Source organism: Salminus brasiliensis, chromosome 4 (genome assembly GCF_030463535.1).
Source record: "Salminus brasiliensis chromosome 4, fSalBra1.hap2, whole genome shotgun sequence".
Taxonomy (NCBI): domain Eukaryota; kingdom Metazoa; phylum Chordata; class Actinopteri; order Characiformes; family Bryconidae; genus Salminus; species Salminus brasiliensis.
This window is the reverse complement of record NC_132881.1, coordinates 23,112,254-23,138,715: the sequence shown is the minus strand read 5'-3', so window position 1 is coordinate 23,138,715 and position 26,462 is coordinate 23,112,254. Positions and strand designations below refer to the sequence as shown.

The window sequence follows — 26,462 nt, the reverse complement described above, 5'->3', positions numbered from 1 at the left end:
TAAGACTATAGTCACCATTTGTGTTGGGCACTGATTGAATTTGGCCTAACCCATCCCTGCAGTGAACACACACACACACACATACACACTAATGATCAAACACACACAGTGACAGTGAACACACATGCCCGGAGCGGTGGGCAGCCTTTGCATTGACGTCTGAGGAGCAGAGAGGGACTTGCTCAAGGGCCCAAAACTGGCAGCTTGCCAAACCTGGGGATCAAACCCACAACCCTGAGCCACCACTGCCCCCAAAAGCTATCTTTAAAGTGCTTCTTGTGATTGGACTTAAATGTCATATTTACAAGATGTCTGTGATATTCTGGTACTGTTTATATACATAACTGTTGAGTATTGTGCATTGAGTATCTTGCATCTAGGTCTCCAAAATGACTTTGGTATTTGGCAGTATCTAAGCAGAGAGGTACATTTGCACAATAGCCTGTTCACACTAGCTAGGGGTATATTCAGAGTGGCCAGTGAAGCACTAGAGTGTGCGCTGCCCTGAATAATAGCACCTGCTAAAATGTTAATATTTACATTTACAAAGGTTCCTGCACTGAGGCGTGTTCATTGGTAAGGAATTAGTTAGTTAGTTAAAGAGCTGAGTGAGAGTCTGCTAAATAAGGGACAGCACAAAATGTGCTTAGTGTAAGGGTCCAGAAACACTTCAGTAACCCCTGACCCCTGAGTACAGTGTAAACGGGCCAGGAAAAAAAAACAGTAGAAAACTACAGAGCCCCTTGTGTATCAAGGTAGAAATAATATTTAGAGACATTAATCATTCCCAAATTAATTTAATGAGATGAGTGAACATGAATTCCACCCAAAGTCCTGTGAAATAGTGTTGGGGATGTGTCAATGTTAGATACATTATTCATTCCCAATTTATTTAATTTATTTATTTTTATTAAATCGTTTCCTCAATTGAATACATCGTTCCTTCAATTAAGAAATATTTCCCTTATTTTAATAACTGATTCCATCAATTTAAGAAACCACTCTCATTTTATCAGCTAAATCTTTCGCTCATATTAATAATTTATCGCGAGGGAATTAATTATTAAATGGAGAGAACGAATGGGTTATGTGTCTGAATATTATTTTAAATTTAGAGACTTTGTACAAAATGCCACTCGTCGTTTTTGTGTGACTTCTCTGTGATCTGTCAGTTTGACTGAACGCCGAGGACGCGCTTCACTGATGGGTCTCTCGACTTTCCTCTACAGGAAGTTAAACCCCGCTCTTCAGGTTGGGCTCAGTTGAGTGAGAAAGTTGACCAGGGTCTGTCGCCTGCTGGGTTTGGAAAAATGGATAGCCAAGGAAGGAAAGTGGTGGTTTGTGATAACGGAACTGGGGTAGGTTTACCAACCTTCAATCTTACGCAGATTTCTTCTCCTCGGTGTTTTTGAACGAGCCACACAGCAACAGTAACGAGCGGACGCTGACAGGAAGTTAGCCAGCTAGTAAGGCTGCTGTCAAAGCGCAGCTAAGCTAAGCGGGTAGACGAGAGGAAGAAATGGCAGCTGTGTCCTAAGAAACACTGAATAAACCTGGTTATGTTTCGTAGCCCACGAAGTATGCATGTGGTGCAGCTGTGGAGCTATGTCTTTTGATCCTGCATGTTAGTGTTTAAGCCCGATATTTGCAGGCTAACTTGGCTCCATGGTTAGGGCTGAGCTTCGTTAGTGCTAGCTTAGCGTGAACTTCCTCCGCCCTGTTTAGGAGTGAATGTAGAAATGGTGACCGAAGTCATTCAGTTTTATAAGCAGAACACACAAAAACAGCACTGTTAGACAGCGGGGAGATAAGCAGGTTCGGTCTGTGACAGTGTTACTAAGCAAAGTTTCACAGCTAGCTTAACTTGCATAGCTACACAGGCAGCCAGTAAGCAGGCTAACGTGTCAGCTAGCTAGCTATGTAGAAGAAAACTGGCTGTAATAGTCCGTGTAGAAGGGCTTTGATCCATTATAATAGCCCAACTACATCCTCGTCGTCTACAAAACAAACAACTAACTACAAGTAGGCTATTAAACCCGAATAATACCTATGGGAATGCCATTTGATGCAGTTACTTCCTTAGCTACTTCCATCATAGATGCTAGCTGCTAGTTCAGAGAAGTGAGTAGGTGTGTCAGTCCCATGTTGTCCAGAGTGTGTGTGTGTGTGTGTGTGTGTGTGTGTGTGTAGACCAATGCTTTCCAACCTTGGTCCTGGAGGACCACCTGCTCTTCACATTTTAGTGTTTACCCTGCTCCCAACACATGATCCAGCAAATCAGCCAATTACCAAGCCCTTCCTGGGTTGAAGGAGGTGTATCAGAGCAGGAAGCCACTAAATGTGCAAGGCAGGGGGTCCTCCAGCACCATGGTTAAGGCCCACTGTTGTAGACTGTCTGTTTTACTGTGTAAGAGAAGCCAGTCAGTGACCTGTGTATTGCAGTTGTGACAGAAATGCAGAAACGGGGGACAGAAACGCTTTATTTGTTGTTGTAGTTGTTTAACACTGAGCACTCAAACAGTGACTTGGAGTAGTGTGAAACCAGCAGACGATGCACTACAGGCTGCGTTTCTTCTCGACCTCTTCTCCTCGTAAAGTTCTCTTTCCGAGAGGAAGTGCAGTGGCGGAGCAGCGGAGGCAGTTATCAGCCTGTGAATCAGGAGGAAGTGAGATCGGCAGTAAAAGCCACATAGCGCAGTACACTTGATGTGTATGACCGAAGTCAAATGGCCATGTAAGGTAGCCAGTTTTGTCAAGATTAAGAAGACTCCTTTTTCCACAGCTTTTTTTTGTTTGTTTGTTTTTTTTTTTTTTTGTGAACACCAGGAGCTTTTGCTGCAGTTCAGATATGGCCCCGGAAATTATTGTGGAAAATGGAATAGTTGTGGGGTGGTCAGAGGTGCTGGTGCAAGTGGTATTTGCTATTCTGACATTGCTATTTTAGAGTGCACATAAAAAGAATTCGCATATCTAAAATACTATCAAAATGAATTAGTTTGATGAATGCACAGCACTTAATCCAGTTAGCCATGTCTATTTTAGCTCTCTCTAAAATATGTAGTTGATCTGTCGTCTAGAAGGACTACAATACGCTTAGAAAACACTTGACAACATTTGCACTTACTATCTGCCAAAATCAATGAGTTCAATGAGTAAAATGTTAACAAAAAGTTAAATGAACAAACCTTCCAGCAATTGAAATACTACTGTCTTATGATAGCTTTGGTAACCCTGGTCAAATTACACATTTGGTTGAATTACTGATCAAAATAATAGAACAAATTCTCCACAGGAAAGAAACAAACAATAAAAACATATTAGAGCACAATTCTTGTAAAAGGGCTTGCTGAAGGGCCCAACATTGGCAGCTTGCTGTGAAAGCCAATAGCCTGGTGCTCTAAACGCTGAGCTACCACTGCCCCTAAACTTATTTAATAGTTGTTTTGCATAAAAGCATAAACCTTTGCATAAGATATGTGCATTAAAAAAAAAAACTTTAGGAAAGTCTAGAGGAGCTCCAAAAACTGTAAAGCATCTTGTCTTGTATTGTGTCATTCGTCATACCAAGAGGTTTCCCTCTTTTAAATGAACAGACAGGATAAACACCTCTAGCTTCTAAACATCAGAGTATTGCATGCACATGTGAGCAGTTCTTTTTAACGGTCAATCAACCCCTGCAGCTTTATTGTGGCTGATGATCATTTTTGAAAATTTTCTGTTTCTCTAAAATTGGAGTGTTTTACAGGCTTTTATACAGCTCATACACGCTTAACGCAATTCTTCCCCACACAGTTTGCTTCAAGCTGATGTTTTCTATTGTTTTTCTGTCTTTTTCCCCGTCTCTGTCTTTGTGTACAGTTTGTGAAGTGTGGCTATGCAGGTTCCAACTTTCCAGAGCACATCTTCCCTGCCCTGGTGGGCAGGCCCATCATTCGCTCCACAGCTAAAGTTGGCAACATTGAGATTAAGGTGAGTTCCAGATGTTCCACACAGCACACCAGACGTTCTACCCCTTCTCTGCTGATGTGTTTCTTTCTTCCAGTCAGCAAGGATATCTATAAGGCTACGAAATGACTCAAAAAATGTTCAATTTAGTTTTTAGAGCAGAATGGATTTTGACATGCAGTGAGCATTGTTATCAGTACAGCAAGGGTTAACAGCAAGGGAAATCAGTTGGTTGTTTGTCAGTGCTATTTTTCTCTCTTCTTCAAGAACATACAGGATAGTGTGTAATTCATATTTTGATTTCTTTATCCAAACACTTTTGAACCCCTCCTGCTGTGTGGTCTCAATGGACCTTACTCACCAACCATTCTTATGCAACCCGCTTATACAGTTTTCTTGGGTAAAAAAAAAAAAGTAAAGATTCTAACATTCACCAGTATTTCCTTTTTTAGGATTTGATGAATTTACGAGGACAATGGAATTCTGAAAAACATCTTGAACTTAATGTAGGCTATTTGTTTGGAATTTAGGTAAATCCTTATGAAGATATTGGTAGTTGGTACAGCTTATATAATGTTGTATTTGGCGTTCAAACCCAAATATTTTCAAAATAATTTCAAAATCAGTTCAATTATTCACAAAAACTGCAACACCGTTTGGCCACAGGATTAAAACATTGCAAATTCCGATTTTGAGTGGTTTTAGTGTGGTCATCTGGCTGGCAGCTTGGTTGGTTTTTAACTGTGGGCAGGAGGTTGTGAGGAAACTGCATTAATAAGAGAGGTTTTAGGAAGGTTGTTTTCCTTCTGTTGTCGCATCCAAAGCATTCGGGTTATGTGTCCTTAAACATAGGCACAGGCAGCCAGCATAGTCGACGTGAGTGAAAATAGGAGAGAGAAATTATAGCCCTAATGTTTGACATCTCTCATGTGAAACCATTCTACATGCAGAAGAGACCATTTTGCTGCTAGAGAGAGCATGTAATGTGATGCTCACTTTACCATTTTTGTGCTATGTACCTGACAACATGGATCAGACCAAATATAATTAAAACAAGTCTAAATAGAATTGAAATGTGTTAATATGTTCCTGCTAACGTTTGTAAGAGTGTAGGTGGGCTTGTAAAGGAGAAGGAGGAAAAAAAAAAAAAAGATCTGATTGGCTGAATAATGTCACCCCAACGGCTCACGAACGCCATGTAGCATAGCATAGTTTTTAGAATTGTTACAAGATCTCATTATTTTTGTAATTATTCCAGTCGTAGCAGTGTTGCTGTCCTCTCAGTGTCCTGTTTTGGCGATAGCAAATTTTCCATTCAATGAAAAGACAACATGATTTCATGATGTATCGTTTCCGTTTTTCATTCTAAGGCACCATTAAGACATTGTTTGCCTAAGTTTACATCTAATTTCACTTTGCAAAATATTTGCTGGGTTGCAAGATAAACACTGCCTTTAAATGTGGGTCCTGTCATGAAACAATTGGAACCCCTTGGGTTTATGTTTCCAGAGCAGATGATGTCTTCTACAGCCAGTCCTTTCACTGTCCCATCCTTTGACCTTGATCTGTTGACCTCCTTATCTTTTCTCTTTACACTCTCTCCTTTTTTCTTCGCCTGTTGTGGTAGAATAACAAAAAGATGGTAAGTGCAGACTGTGTGCGTTTGCACCGATCGCCTGGCAAGAAAAGCGTGATGTGCCATGCACTTTTACCCAAACAAGAAAACCGACCCCTTGTTCTTCTAATCTAATTCTTTAGCGTTTTGTTCTTTATTATTTATGTATTAGTTTGTCTCACCTCTATCATATATTTGCTTATTTAATCCTTGATTTTACTTCAGTTGTGTTTTTGATCTACTGGTTTTGCAGTGAGTGAGTGAGTGTTTCTAACATTTTTTGTTTTCTCTTAATTGTCTCATCCAACAAAATCTCCCCTTTAGTTGTTATATCTGCTTATTAACAAAAGGAAATCTTCTTTAAAATTGTGGCTGCAGTTTTAAAGCTGCAAAGTTGCAAATGCCTTTCACAGAACATGGCAGTGCTTCAAAGTCACACCAGACCTCATACCCCAAGTTCCTCTTCTCTGTTCTGAAATAGGTTTAGCAGAAGTCGGCCTTAAGATGGAAGAAGCTATTTAAATGTCTGCCTTTTACGCAGCTGAATGTCACTTTTTTTTTCAACCGTTGGGTAATCAGTGGGGGTTTGGCCAGTGCGCTGTGTTAAAATGAGTCAGATGTTCAGTATGGCTGGCAAAGGAGCTTAATGAAGTAACCATGTGCAGCTGTTAACTAGATAAGTATTATTCTCAGTGTGTTATGACATAATTTCACAGTATGGGATTAGAATAACTTTTATATAGGCCTCCTTTTACAGCGCAGAAGAAGTCGGTGTAGTTCGGAGATGACTGTGCAGTACCCAGGAAGCTAGTCAGACAAATGAATTTTAAGCAGGGTGTTATTGAAAACATGTGGTGCTGCCCGACTGGTGCTTCTTCAGTGCCAAAACACACACAGTGCTTGTGCTTGCTGGCTTTTTAAGATGGATATGTCCGTATGCAGTGCTCAGTGGATGTCTGGACACTGTCTTATAGAGTGTCGTTCGGAACAGGAGCAAACTTCAATTGACAGGCCACACTCTGCTCTGAGTTACATCAAGAGCACCACTGCGTGCTAGTTTCCACATCACCATTTACAGGCCTGGTGAGGTTTGTGTCCCAAGTGATATCGCCTGATATTTCACTGCTGTGGAATCGCTCCCTTCTTATTGAAGGACGCCTGTCCGTTCTAGCCCAGCCACAGGACCAAAAAGCATGTTCAGAAAACAAGGCAGGAATTCAAAAACATCCAAGTATATGATGTTTGGAAATCAGTTATCATGAGCAAAAGCTTTGGATCCCTTTCATCAGGTCAAGGCTAATGAATTCAACACATTTTTACACACAAAATCATTTTGAAGCAAATAAGACCAATCTAATGCAACTGACTACAGTTTCATTGGGTCCAATGGCTTCCAGGCTGTTTCACCCAGCTCCAATGTTAAAATGTCCTGTCAACAGGACCTCGTTTCAGTACAGTTTTTAATATCTTATCTTATTTTAATATCTACTTTGACTCACCCTACGGAAATCCATCATGCCTACGTTACACATGGGGAGGAGCATCATTTTTAATCGGAATGCATTTGCCTTTGGCTTGGTTAGCCTCAGTTAGCCTCAGCTTTGCAAACTTTGGAAACTGTCAAACTAAATCTTGACAATAGTGTATTAGATTCACATGAATGATAGAAAAGTGTGCAACCTAAAGTTCAGCAAATCTGATGTTGGTTTTTAAATATGAAGCATTTTTACGTAGTTTGCTTCTATGCCTCATAAAACGCTGGAAATTGAGAGTCTAAGTGGAAAAGGCCATGTTATTATTAAAATGGTATTAAAATGCTGTGAAGGTGCCTTCTGTAAATAAGGCCATCTTCTGCAGAGACTAGGTGATTCATAATCTCACATTCAACACACCCTTTGTAATCTAGTCTTTAGCAAGTTAGACCAGGGCTGCAGAATGTAAAGAAATTTGATTTGGCCCATGAGAGAGTTGGCCTAAACAAACCTCCTCACACAAAGTGGGGACCATTGTCTAAGCATTGGGCCTATCAAAAGGTCTTATTGTGAGTTCGGTCCCTGTTGATAGCTGGGAGTCCAAGACAGGATATGTTGAGTCCATGGCTGGATAAGGTCACCGTCCCTTTCCCCATTAATCTAAGGGTGTTGAGTTGACCAGTGAGGTTGCATCAGTTGCAGTTGAAATAGATGCGGTTGGCTTGCTTTACCCTCCTGATAGCTGGTAGGTTTGTGTGGTTGGGAGGGTCACTGCAGGTGGGTGAGTTAGCAATGACAAAATTGTCAGATGAAATCCTTTTTATTATTATTATTTTATTTTGTAGTTATTCGTTTGTTGTGCATGTTTTGTATTTTTAAAACCTTGGAAATTCACTAGAAGGGGATTGAAAAACGATGGTTGACTCAATGGAAGCAGTCATGCTTATGATTTTTATGGATTTCAAAAATATTTTGTTTCTATTTCAAATAAAATGTGTGGCAGTGCACAGCAAAATTGTTTATACACAATGCCTAATGCTGATGTATGCTACAAAAAGCATGTATTTTAAAACTTGTGCATTACAGCATTCATTGTCACAAGTAGCATTCTTATAAGAAGAGGAGGCTAAAAATCAGCTCGAGATAATGGCTTCAGCATTAGACCAGCATAAGATCATGGTTTCTGTTTCACTTGGTGAATGATAATAAAAAAGGTCACCAACGAGCTAAGAGTTGTGAATGGTTAAGAGGGTCTGTGTGTGGTCGTGTGCGTGAAAATGACTAACAGAGTTTGATGCATGCAGAGTTTGTGTTCTGTGCATGCTGGGTTTGCTAACGATGGTAAATGGCTTTGAGGGGGCATCTAGTCCATCCGTCCATTCATCCCATCTCAGCGGCTGTGTGCACCATGCTTGTGCTCACTCTTGGCCACAGTGGAGCCTCTGTCGGTACATAAGTCACCAAGAATGCTGATGGTGGAGGATACCGGCAGGTTTGTGATGCAGAATCCCAGTGCTGTGTGCATCCGTTCTGGACATGCTGTACATGCTACATTCATAGTGGCAGCTGTGCTGTCACATGGACATTCTGTATGTGCAGGATGACTTCTGGTGTGTTCCTTGTACTGACCTTTCTAAGCATTTTCTGTTCTGGATTCAGCACTGTTAGGCAACAGTAACCTCTGATATTTGACCTTGTAGGACTTGATGGTAGGGGACGAGGCTAGTGAACTGCGTTCGATGCTGGAGGTAAACTACCCTATGGAGAACGGCATTGTCCGGAACTGGGACGACATGAAGCACCTGTGGGACTACACCTTCGGCCCGGAGAAGCTCAATATCGACTCGCGCAACTGCAAAATCCTGCTCACAGAGCCTCCGATGAACCCCACCAAGAATCGGGAGAAGATTATTGAGGTGTGTACTTTGGCTTTTCAGACTTTTCAGGTAGAGGATTAAGTGATGTGATATGTTGTATAATTATCTTTTGAGTATGTTATTGATATTCCTAGTACTTCTAAACTGCCTTTTGCATTAAAATGAGGTTTAGAAGGGGCACCCAAGTGTCACAACTGTCTAGACTTCATTAAGATCACAAGTGAGAATCTGAATGATGCTGTGAGTCCATGAGCGCAAAATGGGCCCAATGTTTATACTTTATATCTATCCTGTTGTTGATTCATCAGGCATCTAAGCGCATGCTGGGCTGCAAACCTAAATCACTAAACTAACTAACTAAGTTGCTTGCGGATAACTTGGAGGAAGCTGTGTGTCAATGTAAGATGTTGCAAAAAGATTGGTTAAGAGTCTTAACCGTTCTTGCTTAGGTGGATGGGGGGGTGGGGGTGCTTGAGAATAAATGCTGAAGAAATGTTTCAGTCAGAATCAAAAATTAGATTGATGGCCTCCCATATTGTCTGATATAGTGGGGAATATATACCCCTCTGATATAACTGGGTACAAACTCAAATTCCAGTCAGCCAATAACTATATAAACATATCTGTTTCCCCAGATGCCCTCCAAAAACAATTCTTTAACTGGGGGTGGGGGGGGGGGGTGTTGGTGAATGACCGTGTGTGTATGTAATGCTTGTTTTTTGTTTAGGTTTTGTTTAATATTATAATTGTTTTAGTGTATCAAATGTATTTGTTTAACTTAATTATTATTTTTTACTAATTTGTAGGGTTGAAGCAAATGAGCAAATCCGAGCAAATGATTGATGTAACTGTATTGGAAATTCTTGTTGCATTTATTCAATTTATTCAATTGTTCAAAATCTTTTGCTCAGTAGTTTGGTACTTCTTGCATTATTCGCATGCATGTGCTTTATGTGTGTTTTTATTTAGATTGTTTTGTATTTCCATGCAGGTTATGTTTGAGACATACCAGTTCTCAGGAGTATACATTGCCATTCAGGCTGTGCTCACATTGTATGCCCAAGGTATGTTAATGAAACATCAATATTGTCATTTTATTGTATTTTGGAATTCCAAAATCATGTTTCTAATCTTTTTTTTCCAACCCTTAAATATAAACTTAAGATACAGATACGCTACAGATACAGAGACCCTTCTATTAATAGTTGTCCCTTTTAATATTATTTTTTTGCCCTTGCTTGTCATTGAATGTTATGATACCCAGGTCTCTTGACTGGAGTGGTGGTGGATTCAGGTGATGGCGTCACCCACATTTGCCCAGTATATGAAGGCTTCTCTCTTCCCCATCTCACTCGCAGACTGGACATCGCGGGCAGAGACATTACTCGATATCTCATAAAGGTGCTTCCCTCTGACCTGCTTTTTGGACTGTTGATGTTTTCATGTTGTTGTATTATGCTTATTATTATACTAATTATTACAATTAGCTAGTTATTTATGTATAGCACAGTAGTTTGGGCAGTATTAGTTTGAGTTAAAATGGGCAGTTAGTGTAAAGCTGTCCTTTTGTTGCCTTTCTCTAGCTCCTGCTTCTGCGAGGCTACGCCTTCAACCATTCAGCAGATTTTGAGACTGTACGAATGATGAAGGAGAAACTGTGCTACGTGGGCTACAATATTGAGCAGGAGCAGAAACTCGCTCTGGAGACCACTGTACTGGTGGAGTCCTACACGGTCAGTCTTCCCCAACCCCCTTTTCTAAACATGAAGAGTTTGATGTAGTTAGTAAACATTAAGAGAGGTGTCATAGAATGTGTTTACTGAGTATATTAAGTTATTTTTATATAAATAGTTAGCATGTGACTTTTGGGTGGAAAATTCACATTAAAACAGTTTTTCCTTTTTTTTGTGGGCTTGTAAAGAAGATGGTTGCTGTTGCTACTGCTGCCTTTTAACCTAGCACCCACTCACTTAGCACCTAGTTTGCGCTCTTCCTTTCTCATGGGGGCCAAAATAGAATGAGTCTAGACAAGATTTAAGATTTTGCATCTCTGTTTTGGCTATTCCAGATTCTCTGGAAGGAGTGCTTCAGGTTCAGGATATGTCAGTTCCATGTACCAAAGTCTTAATCAAAAATAAACGCAGGTTCCGCTTCAGGGCACCTTTTGAAACTACCATTTGGTTTGAGTTGATCAGGGTTGTAAGGTCACTATAAACTATAGACATTAACATATGGCCATACATTCAACCTACATTGGCTTCAGCCTGCATGCCTGTTTTTTACACAAGGTACAATACAATGATCCCGATCCCAGAACAGAGGTCACTTGCATGTGTCTTAAAGGCACAGTAACTGAAAAAACAGCATGGTAATTCTAAGACTATAAAGAGAGTTTAGAAAGTACTCAAGCAAAAATAAATGAAGTTTGTTTTAGTAGTTCTAAATTAAAGTGAAAATTAAACAAGAGAAATGTACAGTATGGGCCTTTAATGTCAGAAAGCTGAGGCATAAATGAAAGTTACCTTGTATGTCAAAAAGTTCATGTCAGAACAAGCAGATGTAGATTTGAGTTAGCTGGAAGTGTTCTTAGGGAGTGGTTAGCTTGTGGTTTTACAGGCTGACCAATGGTGTATATGCTCAGAAAAATTGGCTGAAGACTTGCAGCAGGGAAATTCCTCAATTTGCAGGCTTATGTCTGCTGCACGGTTTTCTCTGCGGTTCTCGGACTTGCTCCGGTCCATAAGGACCAGCGATGCGGTGGGATGTAGGGATGGGTGTCTGTGAAGGGCGGAGGCTGCTGACCAGCCGTCCCCTCCTTTCCTGTGACTGTGTAGAGTATGGGGGTAGAATTTTCCTCTGGAGGTCTTGCTTTTCTTTCCAGTGTGTTTTCCATAAAAGGGGAATAAGGAAGAGAAAAAAGTGGACCAGAGGAAAAAAACATTAAGTAGCGAAACAAGGACGGCAGTGTAGCGTCGGCTCTACCTAACTAGCATGTAACATCATTTCCTGCGTGGCCGCAGTCCTTCCCCAGCTGGGCCGCTGGGTGTTTCTGCATCTGGAAACCCCTCAATGGACTCTTTATGCGCCCACACACCCCTCCGCCATCTTCTCACTACTCATCACCACCAGACTAGAGATACCACCCCGATTCACCGCTCAGCTTCTACTTCCCAGTCATGAAAGAGAATTTGATTATTGCAGCAGACCTCAGGACAGTCCTGAGCCAGATGACCTTTATGCTTGTGCGAGAGAAAAGGATCATGTTAAAGAAGTTAAAGTGAAGGCTCTGCGAAAGAGTGATTTCCATAAATTCCCCTTTAGACCAGATATAGTGATTCAACCATGATGTTGTGTCTGAAGTTTTTGATTGAGAGTTTGTCATCCAGTGTCCATAGCCGCGCAACCAAGTCTATTTAAGATGATTTAACAACTAGATTTTGGTTTGAGACTAGTGGGTTAGTAAGTGCTAAATGGTGGAGCGTAAGCATCCATTTCGTATTAGTAGCAGTGTGTGGTATTGATAAAATTTAATGACAGTTTCATCACAAATACATCACAATATTGGATTGTCTGATGGAGGCTTTATCATTTTGGTCAACAGTAGATTTTAAACTTTGAATCAGTCCATGTGATATCTCTTTCTTTCTCTTTTTATATACCTCTTTAGCTTCCTGATGGTAGAGTGATTAAGGTCGGAGGGGAGAGGTTCGAGGCACCAGAGGCCCTGTTCCAGCCCCACTTGATTAATGTGGAGGGGGTGGGGGTGGCCGAGCTGCTCTTCAACACCATTCAGGCAGCAGACATTGACACCAGGTGACAGCAGACTCCACTGTAATCCACTGTGTCTCTTTGTTAGCCAGATTTCATACATGTAGTACTAAAGTAACCTTCAGTTTGTGTCTGTTAAGAAGGTGGTTTGGAGGTGTTTTTTAAATTCTTATCTAGTTGTAGGAGGCATCCTCTCTTCTGCTTTATTGTAGAATCCGTTATTCTTTCCACCTGTGCAATAGACCACTGGTTGCGACACGACCCTAAAACACGATGGATCCACCTTTGTGTGTCCTTTTCATGAAACAGTTCCATTTTTCCTCCAAATGTACACTTGCTGATTGTGGCCAGAATTTTTCATTTTGACCATCAGTCCACAGCACTTGCTTCCAAAACTTTAAATGTTGAGTTTTGTCACAAGATCACATTTAGTGGTTTTCTTCTTTTGACTCTTCTATGAAGATAATAGTGCACCACCCTCTCGACACAGCTATACCTTCCTGCAGGTTCTTGGCAGTCATATGGGTTCTTTGATTTGCCTTTTTATTACCAACAAACAAGCAGTCCTCTCTGTGAGCTTTCTTGATCTTCCAGCTCTCCTCTTGACCTCTTTAGCTCTTGACCTCTTTAGCTTTAGTGCCATTTCGTAACATTCCTCATTGTAAAAAACACAAGCTGTAATCTTCTTCTAATAGTGTTCCATATGTTAGGACTTGTTGAGGGACTGATAGAATGCCCATACTTGCCCACAAGGTGCCCAAACCTTTGCATAAGAATGTATATTTATAAATGTATTTATGAAAAGGCAGCACTGGCTTCCTTGCTTTACCTATATTGACATAACCCTTGTGATAAGAATATTCTTTTTCTCTGCCTCTCTTCGTTTCTCCCTCAGGGCTGAGTTCTATAAACACATTGTTCTCTCAGGAGGTTCCACCATGTACCCTGGCCTGCCCTCTCGGCTGGAGAGAGAACTCAAGCAGCTCTATCTAGAGCGTGTGCTTAAAGGCGATGTCGACAAGCTCTCTGTGAGTATGCTCAGTCTAAAAATGCACACAAGCAATGGGGCTATCTGTAGGCGCTGTATGATTGGATTTTGATTCAGGATGCCAAGATTTCGGGATCCTACATTGTTTTGTTTCTGTATTATCATTAAATGTAGGTTATGTATAAATCTAGATACAAAAAATCAGTCAATATTATGAATCAATATCGAGTCTTTCCAGAGAGACCCGTGTGCGATTTCTTTTTCTTTTTTTTCTTTTTTTTGCCAGCCCTCGTAAACAATCTAACACAAAATTGTAATCTATCAAACCTTTAGCCTTTGTGTAGTACTTTCAGTCTTTTCCTCCTAAGTTGAACTACCTCATATTGACCAGCAGGTGGAACTGGGTGACCTCTTTTAGACTGTTTATGGCAGACAGGATGGAGCTCCTTGATTCCTCTGTTCTCTGCTCTTCAATCTGGAACTCTAAAACTGGTTCAGGTCCACCATCATTAAGAACACGTTTTTTCATTAAATGTGTGAGGAATTGAGAGGGTGTTCCAGAGTCTGAATGCACACTTTCATAATAGGATCTAAGAAGATATAAGCAGATTTTCTAAGTCTAATAGTTGATGAAAGTGATGATTCAATGATGGATGGCTCATTTTGGATACACATTTGGTGTTGATTTCCCCGTCCTCACATCTTCTCCGTGCATCCTTACGCGTAGCAAAGACTCAAGGAAAGGAATCAAGGGAAAGAAACATGGATGAGCAAATAAAGATATGAGATCCAGCCTTTGTGTGTGAGCCGAAACCAGGGGGACAGCCCGTAGTCCCGGGTTGCACCCACACACTGCCTGCCTGGCCTTCTTCTCATTTAGAATCTGGCCATAAGCATTTTGGGGTGGCTTTGAGCTGCCCACTTGTCAGAACTCTATTTCTGGATGATCAATTACAGATGGGTCACTCGATATGTTATGTATGTGAGCAGCATGTGTCTGTCCCAAGGCTGTGGTCAGTGCAAATAAAAACCCATTGAATGCTCAAACTACTTCCTTGAGATTCTTTTAGACCAGCAATTTTCAAAGTGTTCATAGTTTTGTGTGGGTGGACTCTAAAGACTAAGCGTCACAGTTCAGTGTAACAGTGTAAAGGGTTTATTTTCTTGTAGCTGCTGATATGCTGAACAGCAAGACTAGAGGTCATCCACTAGTTTTTCAGTGAATTGTACTTTAGGGTAAGGTTAGGGTTGTAAGTGTTTTTGTTGTTGTGTTTTTTTTTTTTCTTTTCTATTTTTCCACTGCATTTCCCTCACACTATGTCTGTGACACCTTGTAGAAATTCAAGATCCGCATTGAGGACCCTCCACGGCGCAAGCACATGGTGTTCCTGGGTGGGGCAGTGCTGGCCGACATCATGAAAGACAAGGACAACTTCTGGCTGACCCGGGAGGAATATCAGGAGAAGGGCATGCGCGTGCTGGAGAAGCTTGGCGTCACAGTCAGATAAACTCTGTTACAGTCTCCAAACACCCCCCACCCCCACAACATCCCCACTCCACCCCACCCCCACCCCACCTATCCACTATTTCATATACAGGATATCCAGAGCATCTGTTCGCGTGTTGTCATACCTCCTGCATTCTGCTTCTCGTGCCACTGAACTGCGTGATCACTTTTAGGAAGGAGATGGGGGGGGCGGGGGGTGTTGTATGAGGGATACTGGAAAGGGAAGGTTAGAGTTCAGCTTCCGGTTTCTTTGGTCCTTTGTCATTGTCCTGACACACCAGTAGCAGAAAGTGGGCACTAGACGCGGCATGTCACCAGAATTAATTTAAACTTATGTCAGTCAATCTTGCCTCACATAAGACAAGAGGTCCCCTGCAATACTGTGATTATGACTGAGGGTACTTTCACATTGTCACACCAAATTTAATGTGTCCATATATATATATGCGTAGCATAGCTAAAACCACCACCAACCCTTGTATGAGTTATGAAGAACACCGATATAAGTTGTAAGGGATTCTTGTGACATCTCTTTTCTAGCACTGTTGGCCTAATGAAGAAGGATTGAAGCTCTCTATCCTCTGTGTGACAAATTCAAACTGAAATGAAACAACCAAACTTAATGACGGTTACTGCTTTTCTCTACTGTGTGTGTGTGTGTGTACCAGGGATTGGTCTCTGGACGATGGGACGCAACTCCAGTCCTCCATTTCTCTCACATTTTTTGTCCACTCTCCTAGTCCATGTGTCAAGTGCTTGTCCTTAATAAGTTCTTGTGCTCAGGGTTTTGGTGTGCTGGGCTTTTTATGTTTTTTTTTTTTTGTTTTTTTTTTAAGCTTTCAGCTTAAACTTACTTTCCTTTTTTTCTGTGCTTCAACGTTGACTCAACAATCCCTTTAAAATGGGAATTGGCCAGTTCTTTCCAGCTCCCAGCTATTCCAGAAGATGATTAGATAGTTCTATGAGAGATTGGGGAGAGTTGCTTTGCTTTTCTTATTTTGAATGTTTTAATTTCTTTCCCCCATTACCATAACTTACTCATTTGCAGTGCATTGTTGTCATTTTTGAAGTTGTCTGGTATGGAATCTGCAAAATACTCAAATATGTAGTATGAATTTAACTCTTCAGTGTACTGAAAATGAGTCTCTTTGTTATTCAGACAAAACAATTGGGATTTGTAAAGGACTCAGTTCATAACTGAGCTTAAGGGGTGAATCCAGCGTGGCTGATTATTATTATGAACCGTAAAAATGAGTGACATGCAGGCGATATGAAAAGATTTTTTTTATTATTATTCCTTTATGAGCCTCTGGGCCTCATGTATACTAGATGCACCTCATATTCTTTGTACGTTTCCATACATGCTCATGCAGTGCCAAGGGCCGTTGATCTGACTGGATCTCCTGTGTTCTTTTTTTTTATTATTATTATTGTTGTTATTAATATAATAGCATAACTGCCTAATGTTGATTTAAATAAAGAACTTGATTTATACATACTCTGACTCTTCATTTTGTATCAGTAATCGATTTGTTTACAAGGTCTGTGGGCAGTGCAGTTACAGAATACGTCTGGATTTTGCTTTGTTTGATTGAGGCCTGAATGTTGTTTTGGTGAAAGTCTGTGTAAATGTGAAGTGTTATGTTAACTTGGATTGGGGGTGGGAAGGGGGGCAAGTCTGGGTCCTGGTGATCATCATCAGAGTTTAGCTCAAACCCTAGTCCAGGTATTGAAGGCTTTCAAGAGCATCTGAATATTGAAGCCTGGAGAGTTGAACTCTTTAGGGCCAGGACTGAGCACCCCTGCCTTCCTCTCTTGCCTTTCTAGCAAGGGTGGCAAAAGTATAGACAAACTGTAATTAATATAAATAGATTAGTTGAAAATAAAGGTGTCTAACCAGAAATGCACTTGAAATAATTCCCAAGCTTCATGAAAAAACTTGGAAATGTAGAGACCTATAGAAATACCTGGAAAATTGACTAAAACTGCTGAAAAAGTTTATTATTAAGTATTAATAGTAATAGGATCCTGGGAAAGTTACGCTGTTTAGCCAGGGAGACTGGATATTTTCTACTAATGCCGGATTTATTAGTAATGCCATACTGTCATTTGTACAGTTTCGCCGCCACCAAGTTTCGTAGTGTTCTAAATGGATACGTAAGTCACAAATAATTATACACATACATTTTTGTTGATGAATAGGGCACTGGTCAACACATGCTTCACACATACTGCCAAGTATTTCTTTGGTAACAGTTAGCAACTGTTACAACAAACCTTTTCTTGCTAGCTAGCCTTATGAACATGTAAGGCACTATTCATGCACATGTTTATCACTGATGAATGAGACACATCGTTTGCAACTGTCTTTCTATAAAGCCTACAGAACTGCAGTTCCCAATCAATGAACAGACACCAATAAGCCTCACGTCCACGGATGGATTTCATTTGCATCTTACAGACAGGATTTGCATGTAGTTCTACCTAGGTGTTGAATAGAACATCCAGTAACTATAAAACTAGTTTCTACTGAGGGCCTTGTAATAAACATGTTATATGTATATGGTCATGTAATCATTGCGAATATCCTTGCTTGAGTGAACATAAAAAGGTGTAAAACCACATATTGCATTGTGGTATTACATATAAAATGTAATAAATAAGTTAAATAAAAATAAAAAAGTTCTAATAATACTGATGGATCGCCATGAATCAATCATTGTATAGCAATGGAATTCTTTGAAACAATAAAAAAAAAACACCTCATAATGACTTAAAACATTTGTGAATTGGATTCCAATCACTCGTATTTTTCCAGCAAAGTATCTACATTTCTTGGATTCTGTGGGGCCAAATGTACTCTCAACCTAAGCTAATAAAGAAATGAATGAATAAATAAATATTGACCAGATGGTGGCATCCAAATAACATTTTCACCCAGGGATCAAATGGAGCTCCATTCATGCTGAACGAAGTTAACCACGGTCCAACCATGGTCAACTACTTTCTGCTACTCCATAGCAGTAAATTACAATTCAGATCTCAGTTACAATAATACCATACATTAAACACCAGCTGATATGCGCTGTAGTAACTTTTGCCTTTTGCTGTGTCACAGTTAGTCGAGAACATAGCAACACAATCAAAGCAGCAGTCTTGCCTCATGTATCTGAATGAACAGCGATCCAGTGATTAATCTTCTGGAGAAATCCCTGATTTAAAGTGATCAGAGAGGAATTTGGACGGTCCCTGTTTTAACCTACCTGTCAGATGTGAACAGGCCTGTTCTGGCCTGATCAAAGCTACCCTTATCCTTAGTTTTCTCTCGCTGTCAGGAGAGAGACAGATAAAGAGCCTGCGCTGTCCACCTTTGCTCCTGATTACACGTCTTGCAGGAAATGGCCCACTAAAGTACCACTTCAAAAACCATTTTGCTGTTGTGTAATAGACGATATTACTACAGTGGCGTTACCAACACACACATACAGACTCACTGGTATAATGCTCACAGAAACATGCTTATAATATGAATTTAAGTCTTTCAAAATAGTGTGATTTCCTCTTATTTTAAGATTCAGATGTAATTCATATGGAAGTCTAATATATGGCGATATATTAAATATATATTAGAAAATTACAATCCCCTTGTATATCCCCTTACATATATTTGTCACATTTTGAAAGCTATGTGGTGTACATGCCAACTGACTGTGATATAACTGATGTATATCAATATATAAAAACATATTCCTGTTACATATACATTTAATATGACATATGTATCATACATATATGTACAATAATTGATATTAGTTACATAATTAGTACATTGTTTTACATATTTACCTACTAATTACAAAATAAGTGTAATACATGTATATGTACCTTTGTAAACATATAAGCAATCCATATAATATGCATGTGTGTCCAATATATGATACTTACATACATGTATATATATGTATTTTGAAATGTATACCCAATCCTTCATTATATAGGTACATTTGTGGCCATGTATCAGCTTACCCAATGGGAATAGCCTCTAATCCATGAATTACTATGTGAGTAAGAGTGTCTGTGGAGTGAAATATAAGCAGTAGTTCTGGAGTTAACAGTGGAGACCACTTACTTCTCAGATTAAAAGTCAGCCTGCAGTGTAACGAAGCTGACGTCATCGTTTCCGCCCTGTATCCCCCCCGCCTTCCTTCACTCCTCCACCCCCCCCCCCCCCTCCCTCCCTCCCTCTCTCGCGCTGCTGCTGCTGCCTGCTGCAGAATCCAACATGGAGTAATGAGAGATGGGGCTCGGACGGGGCCACCCTCAGCAACATCAGCGCTTAGCGAGCAGCAGCACGGCTGAGAGACTCGCCTCAAACACGAAAACACACCGCAGGTAAAAAAACAAACGAACAACAACAGCCCGAACATCACCCTCTGATATTCACCCCTACGCACTCGGGCTGTCGAGAGCGCGCGCGCACACACACGGGGCTATTCTGCGAGGCTGTGCGGACTCCGCGGTCGGGCAGCGATAGTTACGATTTACACAACCAGCAACTGGTTTCAGCTCCGGAGAAAAGGAGGAGAAGAGAAGAGGGGACGCGAAAGGCCGCCAGGACGGAGGACGAAGAAGAAGAGCAGAAGAAAACAAACCAGAACACGACGGGAGGAGAGGAGGCGAGAGGAGGCGAGAGGAGGACGGCGGAGCCAGCTGAGGCGCGATGTGAAGGGATTATTATTTGGGAGAAGACGGAGAGAAAAATGACGACCGAAAAGAGAGCACCCGCGGTGGGATTTTTTTCTAGGTGAAACGAGAAAATGATTGAAGAAACCCGCCCGAACGAGTAAGTACAGGGACTAGTCTCTCTCCCTCTCCCTCTCTCTCTCTCTCTCCCTTTCTGTCTTTATCTCGCTCGCTCTCTTTTTTCTTTTTGGAGTTACTCGGGTTTGTTGTCGGTTCCCCTGCTCTGTCTCACCGCCTGAGAGAGAGAGAGAGAGAGAGAGAGAGAAGTGTGTGTGTGTGTGTGTGTGTGTGTGGGGGGGGGGGGGGTGTTTGGGGTCGTTGTGTTTAGTCGTGTTGTGTGTGAAGTTCTGACAGTGGGCGACTAGAAAAAAAAACAAGGGGGGATCAGGCCCTCTCCTTCAGTCTGCAGTCTTCAGAGGAGAGGGAGGAAGAGGGAGAGAGAAAAAGAGTGGGGGAGGCTCGGAAACATTTCTCAGCGAAAGGGATTCACTGTTCAAGAGTTCCTTAAAAATGGTTACAACCAGCTCCGAGGCTCTCGAGGCCACGCTGAGTGACTGGGGGCTGCACAGATCACCCGGGGGGGTCTTTTCCACAGGCCTCATTGACTTGCAAAACGGGCAGGCAGACGCACACCGGAGCTGAATGATGTTAGTCTATCCGCCATTTGTTTCCCCCTTTCTTTGAATCGCACTCATTTGCATACAGAGCTTCATTCATAAAAAACACTCTCACACCACACACACACACACACACACTCTCTCTCAGACAGACAGCCGATCTTGTTGACTCCGTGCTCCACGGTTATTGTGTGTGTGGAGACTGATCTCTCTCCACCGATCGTCCCCCAGTTTGGGAGGGCTGGTGAGTTAGCTAGCTAAAGCTGCGCGTATTTAACCGGGGGTCTGCTCGAGGAGGCCGAATGCACGGGTGACCCGGAATGGAAGCAGGATTTGCTTTAATCCACTTCACTATTCTATCCCAGGATATGATGAGCTTTTGAAGCCCCCCCCCCCCCAATACTTCCCACATCTCCGAGGCTAATATTATGTCGCGAAATTGCACGCATGTATATTTGGCTTTATGCTCGTATAAGGCTGCAGCAGGCCTCGCGTGCGGTTGTCAGTTGGTGTCAGTTCGGCGGACACTCACGGTGAGAGGGTGGCGTTACGGACAGTAACGAGGCGTCAGTAAACGGTCAGCGAGAGGTCAGGCCACTGAGTGGAGCCGCTTTCTGTGCCAGAGCTCGTGAACCGGCGGGGCTCGCGCGCGCCACAGCGTCGCGTGACGCTGCCGTTCCATTCATAAAAGCGGGAACGCGCGGGCCGCTCCATTCAGCACGGCGCTCGCGCCCCGCCGAAACCATGGCGACGGGAATAGAGCGACTTCAAGCTGTTTTCTAATATCCTTCATTTTTGTGAATAGAAAAGCAACCGCGGCATGTCGACCTAGGTTTCTCATAAAGGAGCCTATTCAGTGCGTGTTAACGTTAGCTCTACAAGGTTCGCAGACGTTGAGGTTTCAGCCTCCCTGTTCGGCACTTTGGCGTGTTCGCCATATCGCTTGGTAATGGCTCTGTTGAAAGCAGCTCGATGAGCGCTCGAACAACACCGTTTCTTAGACCGTGTGAACAGTGCTGTTCGCCGGGGCAGAGAGGCCTAGTCCAGCCATGTCAGTCCTATCGATCACAGCAGGGCTTCCCGACTCACGTGTGTCAGTGTGAGCCTGTGATGGCACAGGAAACAACAATGAAAAATGACATTCAGAAAAGGTCACTGCAGCCAATCCCAATCCGGCGCAGGAAGCATCGATTTCAGATCCTCATTTTCACTCTGACTCAGGAGGGGCAGTCTCTGCCTGGACGGTATGAAAACAGTTAGTGTCTCGTAATGCCAGACATCTTTTACCTTTTGCATAGGATCATTTTTGATAGTTATGTTCAGATGGTTAGCTTGTGGACCAAAAAAAAAAAAAAAACTATTGCACTCAGATCTGTTTCTGTGCTTATTCCTGGACTGAATAACATTGCACATTACTGGTGCTCTAGTATAACCTGTACGAGTCAATTCGGATCATGCAGATGCCATAACTGTCTGCATATTCCCAAATGTAGACCTATTTGTTAGAGGTTAGAAAATACTGCATCAGGGACAGTCACTTTGCATAGCTCACTACTTCCTTTCAGCTTAGTTTCTAAACATGCCACTGTGACATGTGCTGTGTAAAGAGTACAGTCTAGCACATGTCTCTCATTAACTTCACAATAGGAAAGTCGGCTGTGAAATGGCAAGCACATTTTAGGACACGATGTCTCTCCCTTTGCATCTAAGATCTGTAAGGGTGACCGTTTGAGTTTTCTCTAAGAGGATATACAGCTTTAGGTAGGCCTGTAGCTTTTGCCAATCCCAGTTGAACAATAATAGCTTTACTCAAATCAGCTTATGCTCTAAATGAGAATTTAATGTGTTTCTTGAAACTATTTAAGATGGTATTTCCTACAAAAAAAACCCATTGTGTGATGAAAACCCGGCCAGACAGCTGCACATGACTAGAAGGTCTAATGGCAGATAGATTGTCTGTGCATTGTTTTAGTATAGACCTTGGCCTGTCTCTCTCTGATCTAGGATTGAGTGGAGTGCCGAACTTTACGTGTCAGGTTTCTGTTGAAAGTGATGATCTAATGCCGAGGAAGGAAAGTCAGAGTATGTGGCCGCTGGGGATTTTCATAATTCCTGCTATTAAAGGGGAGTTCCATGTGTTTTTTTTCCTTCTAAATCTTTGAGGTTGAAATATAAACAAAAAGACATTCAGGGTGATTTCATGTAAAATGGTGTATTGTAGAGAGGCTGACTCTTTACCACCACTACTGTAAAGATTTGTTTGCAGGAGTGGTGATATGAACCAGGGGGTGTGATATCTACACAATGCTGTATCTACCCACCTGTGTTAATTGTGAAATATGGGACTATTTTTCACCCTGCATGTATCTTTTTAGCCTAATACCTTTTCTCAATACTACAGGAACAGTGTCCCAGGCAGCATATTCATAACCAGTTTCTGTAGCATAATAACTACCTTTATTATGGGTCAGTTTTGTATACGATAGTTGTCTCTAGAATAGTGCAATTAATATCAGATCATATCAGATAAAATTGTACAGAATGACTTATGGTACAGAGTTATGGGAACATTACGGAGAACTCTCTAAAGCCAAACCATACAGACACACAAATTGTGCAAACTTGTGTGAACAACAGCTATAAAGTCTTACTAATTTTCACATGGATTTTCACATGATTACATGATTCAGACATGCATGAAATATGCTCCATCAACATGATAACTGTGTAAGTGTAGCTAATTTGGACTGATTTTGTGGTGATGTAGCATATTTCGCTTGAATTACCCCTAATCTTGATCATTTATTTGCCATTTTTACCAAATCTCAAACCCCTTGGTCTTTAAAACGATGTTTTAAAATACTTTAGTTGCTGTATTTCAATCAAGTGAGTTGTGTGATAAGCACAGATGCTTGATTCCTGATGATTGACCATGTGTATTGACTCTGTAGAAGCGTATTGGGTGTGAATTTTGTCTTCTGTAGGCATAGTGTGTTAAATGTGCAGTGAGCAGAACGACTCTTCCGCCCCTGTGGAAACTTGGAAACAGTGAAAGAGGTGTTCGAGAATTGGTTGTCGGTCTCACAGATTCTGAGTTTAATGGCCACTGTACCTCATTAGTGAGTCCTCATGATCTTGCTCCCTTTATAGTAGTATGTATCGTCCACAGTCACTGGAACCCAGTGAAGAAGACCAAATGTCTTTTTTGCTCAACCATCCAGACTGTTCATTTTTTAATTTGATTGTTTCCTAGAACTTTATTGGTCAAGTCAAGTAGTAAAATGGGATGGCTTATTTGTGTAGGCCACTTTCCTGCTGTAAAACTGGCCTGTCCAAACAGGGCCCCCGGGTCTTGTGGAGAATGACTGCCTTGTCATCTCCACGCCCCCACCCCCCTTCCCACCCTTTGCCACAGTCCCTGCTGGGAGGGAGCACTGATAGTTCTTCTGTCACGTCCCAGACAGGAAGCCATTATCTGCGCTTTATTGAACCTGTTGTTCCTTTTTCATTCACAAATGCCCCTCTTTTAGAGCATTGCCGGAGCAAACGAGGCCCTTTTAATTTTGATGCTCTCATATGGTAATGGGCATGTGGCTTCTGGAAGCTGAGTCCACTGCACAGAGCCTTTTGCCGTGTCCACTTCTATAACTGGCCATTCAAAAATAAGTCGAGGGTCAGCAAGGGCAGTTTTGTTAACACCTTCCCAAGACAATGGATGGGGATAGTATTTAAGCCGGGAGAAATGCCATGGTTTGTGTTGGCCAGCCAACAGTGGCTGCTCTAAATCTGTAATCTGTAAATCAGCACGCTAACTTTGAATATCAAATACTTTACAAGAACAAGCAATTTGCGACAATTGCTTTGGTACCAGCCTAATATTCATGTTTTCAGGGATATCCCTGGCAAGTGAAGGGAAAAGCTTTGATTTAGATGTTTTGTGAAAGTGAGGAAATGTGATTGCTGTGTCAAAAGGAGAACTAGTGCGATGTCACTCCATGTGTCGAGGGTATTGCATGTTTCAGTGTGTCGACACCCGTGACATTGTTAGTGCTCTAAATATCAACACGGAAATGCAATGAAATTAGTTTCAACGTTACCACGTGGCAGAACAGTGAAATCTGTATCACTACTATTGCTAAAAAATTGAGGACACAGATTTCTGTTTTTATATTTTCAAATTTATATTTGAAATATATTTCTATGAAAGTATTCATCATAAATAACAGCATTAGATCTGCTGTCCTTCGGTACAAATGAGATGTGCATTTCTCAAGTGTATTGTGTGTTGAACCACACTATCGTTAGACCTGGAGACACAAGTGTTAAAGTGTTGTATAAGTGAACCGCTCTCCGTGGAGCTAAATGGCTCTAGTCAGCAAGTTGTTTGTGTGGTCTTCCATGACCTATAAAGTACGCCTGCACATTAACACTGGAGTGCCAAAACATATTTGCATGGTTAACTGAAAAGTAAAGTGAATGTTGAGCCAAGGGCCACAAAATTTTAAGTAAACCCACATAAATTTGCCTATAAAAGGCAGGCTGTTGTCATAATCAATGGGTTCTAGTCTGTTAAAGCTGTTCAGAGCCAGATCTGGTCCCTGAACTGCAGCGTGGCCAGCCGTGCTTAAACAGAAACCGTCCTGCGCCCACTTAGTTGTTTTGAAAATTGAAATAAAGTTCTAACAGCTAATATCCGCCTTTGACGTGGCTCTGAGCAAAATCTGGATGATGGTGTTGCTGGTGCAATATTACACATTTTGAAAACAGGAAATAATAGACAGGCCTTTAATGAAATACTGTAAATTCTTCTGTGTGTGTGTGTGTGTGTGTGTCTGCAAGTGTTTTCTTCTCTCTTGCTGCTGGATTGGCATTGTGAGAGGGCCAGGCGGGGTTAGTGAGCCTTATCTAAGGAAGTAACAGTCTGCCCTTATCAGGTTTGGTACAACTGTTCAACCCACCTGCCAAGAAGGGCGGAAGCCACTATACCCAAGACCTTTTTTCCTCGCTGGCTGTGGTTTTAGTGTTTCTTTTCATGTGTGTGTACAGTGTGGCAGTGACAGAGAGCGTTGAGTCAAATCAGCAGCTGCCTGTGTCTAAAAGAGAAAAGTTCACGAGTGGTTTGCAAGTCTTGTTTTACATGGGCTTGAGCTAATAATTGAAGCGTTTCCATGTTGCCCCGTCACCTTTTCATTCCACTCCATTCAGAGCTGTGTATCTTGGTTTATTAAGGTCACTGTATCAGAAGGCTCATCCACAATATGGTTTTACAGCTGTGTAAAGGGTTTACACAGTTATGATCATTCTAACTCGAATAGGCTCCACGCCCAGCAGAGTTGTGAATTGCGTTCATGGCAGAGTCATCAAAACCCCTGCTGTGGAAACCATGTTACCACAGTGCATGTGTAGCGTTAGGTCCGCTTGTTCTTAGATGTGTATTAGAAGACATTGGGATTGAGCAAAGTGGTATGTTAGTTTTATTGTGATCGATTTTAGCGTAGTTGGATCATCAGCACTGAGCAGTTGCATGTATTGTAAAAACCACTACATTATTGTCTAAATCTCAACCATTCTCCTTTTAATCTAGATTATTATTGGCAATGCTGAATTAAAAAAGACATTTTTTTAAATGTGCCTCCACTGTTGTATTTTGTAGGTTCCAACCAGGCTGCCGCGTACTGGACGTGCCAGGCAGTACAATGCATTGAAAAATAAAAAATGCACAAAATAATGCACACTCTAATCCTGCAGGTATAACAAAATAAACAATCAGCCTGGTTTAGTAACTATATTCACTCTCTTTTCACACACTCACTGTTCCCAGCAAATGGTACAAAGTAAATAAAAATGTGAACAGGCTAGTAACATTAGCTGAGGTTACAGATGAAGATTAAATTCCTTTCTAGGCCTCAAATTCAAGCCACAGTTCTTCT

The 26,462-nt window shown here is 41.6% G+C and overlaps 2 protein-coding genes across 2 annotated transcripts in view; both read left to right on the top strand.

Moving 5' to 3' along the window:
- The first annotated feature begins 1,218 nt into the window (after positions 1–1,218).
- Positions 1,219–16,666, top strand: actr2b (actin related protein 2b). The gene is made up of 9 exons (XM_072677637.1): positions 1,219–1,358; positions 3,859–3,969; positions 8,733–8,948; positions 9,901–9,973; positions 10,174–10,310; positions 10,493–10,642; positions 12,577–12,722; positions 13,573–13,705; positions 15,003–16,666. Exons 1-9 carry the CDS (start codon positions 1,311–1,313, stop codon positions 15,171–15,173), a joined length of 1,185 nt encoding a protein of 394 aa, XP_072533738.1. The 5' UTR covers positions 1,219–1,310; the 3' UTR covers positions 15,174–16,666.
- Positions 16,667–19,454: 2,788 nt separating this feature from the next.
- The window catches only part of spred2b (sprouty related EVH1 domain containing 2b), a 45,497-nt gene continuing 38,489 nt past the window's right edge, over positions 19,455–26,462 (top strand). The window contains exon 1 of the mRNA XM_072677635.1: positions 19,455–20,015. Coding sequence (XP_072533736.1) covers positions 19,990–20,015 — 26 coding nt within the window. The 5' untranslated portion in view covers positions 19,455–19,989. The remainder of the gene's footprint in view (positions 20,016–26,462) is intronic.

Excerpts from the sequence above, each read along its gene's own strand:
- actr2b (XM_072677637.1), top strand. The coding sequence starts at position 1,311 with ATGGATAGCCAAGGAAGGAAAGTGGTGGTTTGTGATAACGGAACTGGG. Across the intron at positions 10,311-10,492 it reads TTACTCGATATCTCATAAAG|CTCCTGCTTCTGCGAGGCTA; the intron begins GTGCTTCCCTCT and ends GCCTTTCTCTAG. Across the intron at positions 12,723-13,572 it reads GCAGCAGACATTGACACCAG|GGCTGAGTTCTATAAACACA; the intron begins GTGACAGCAGAC and ends TTTCTCCCTCAG.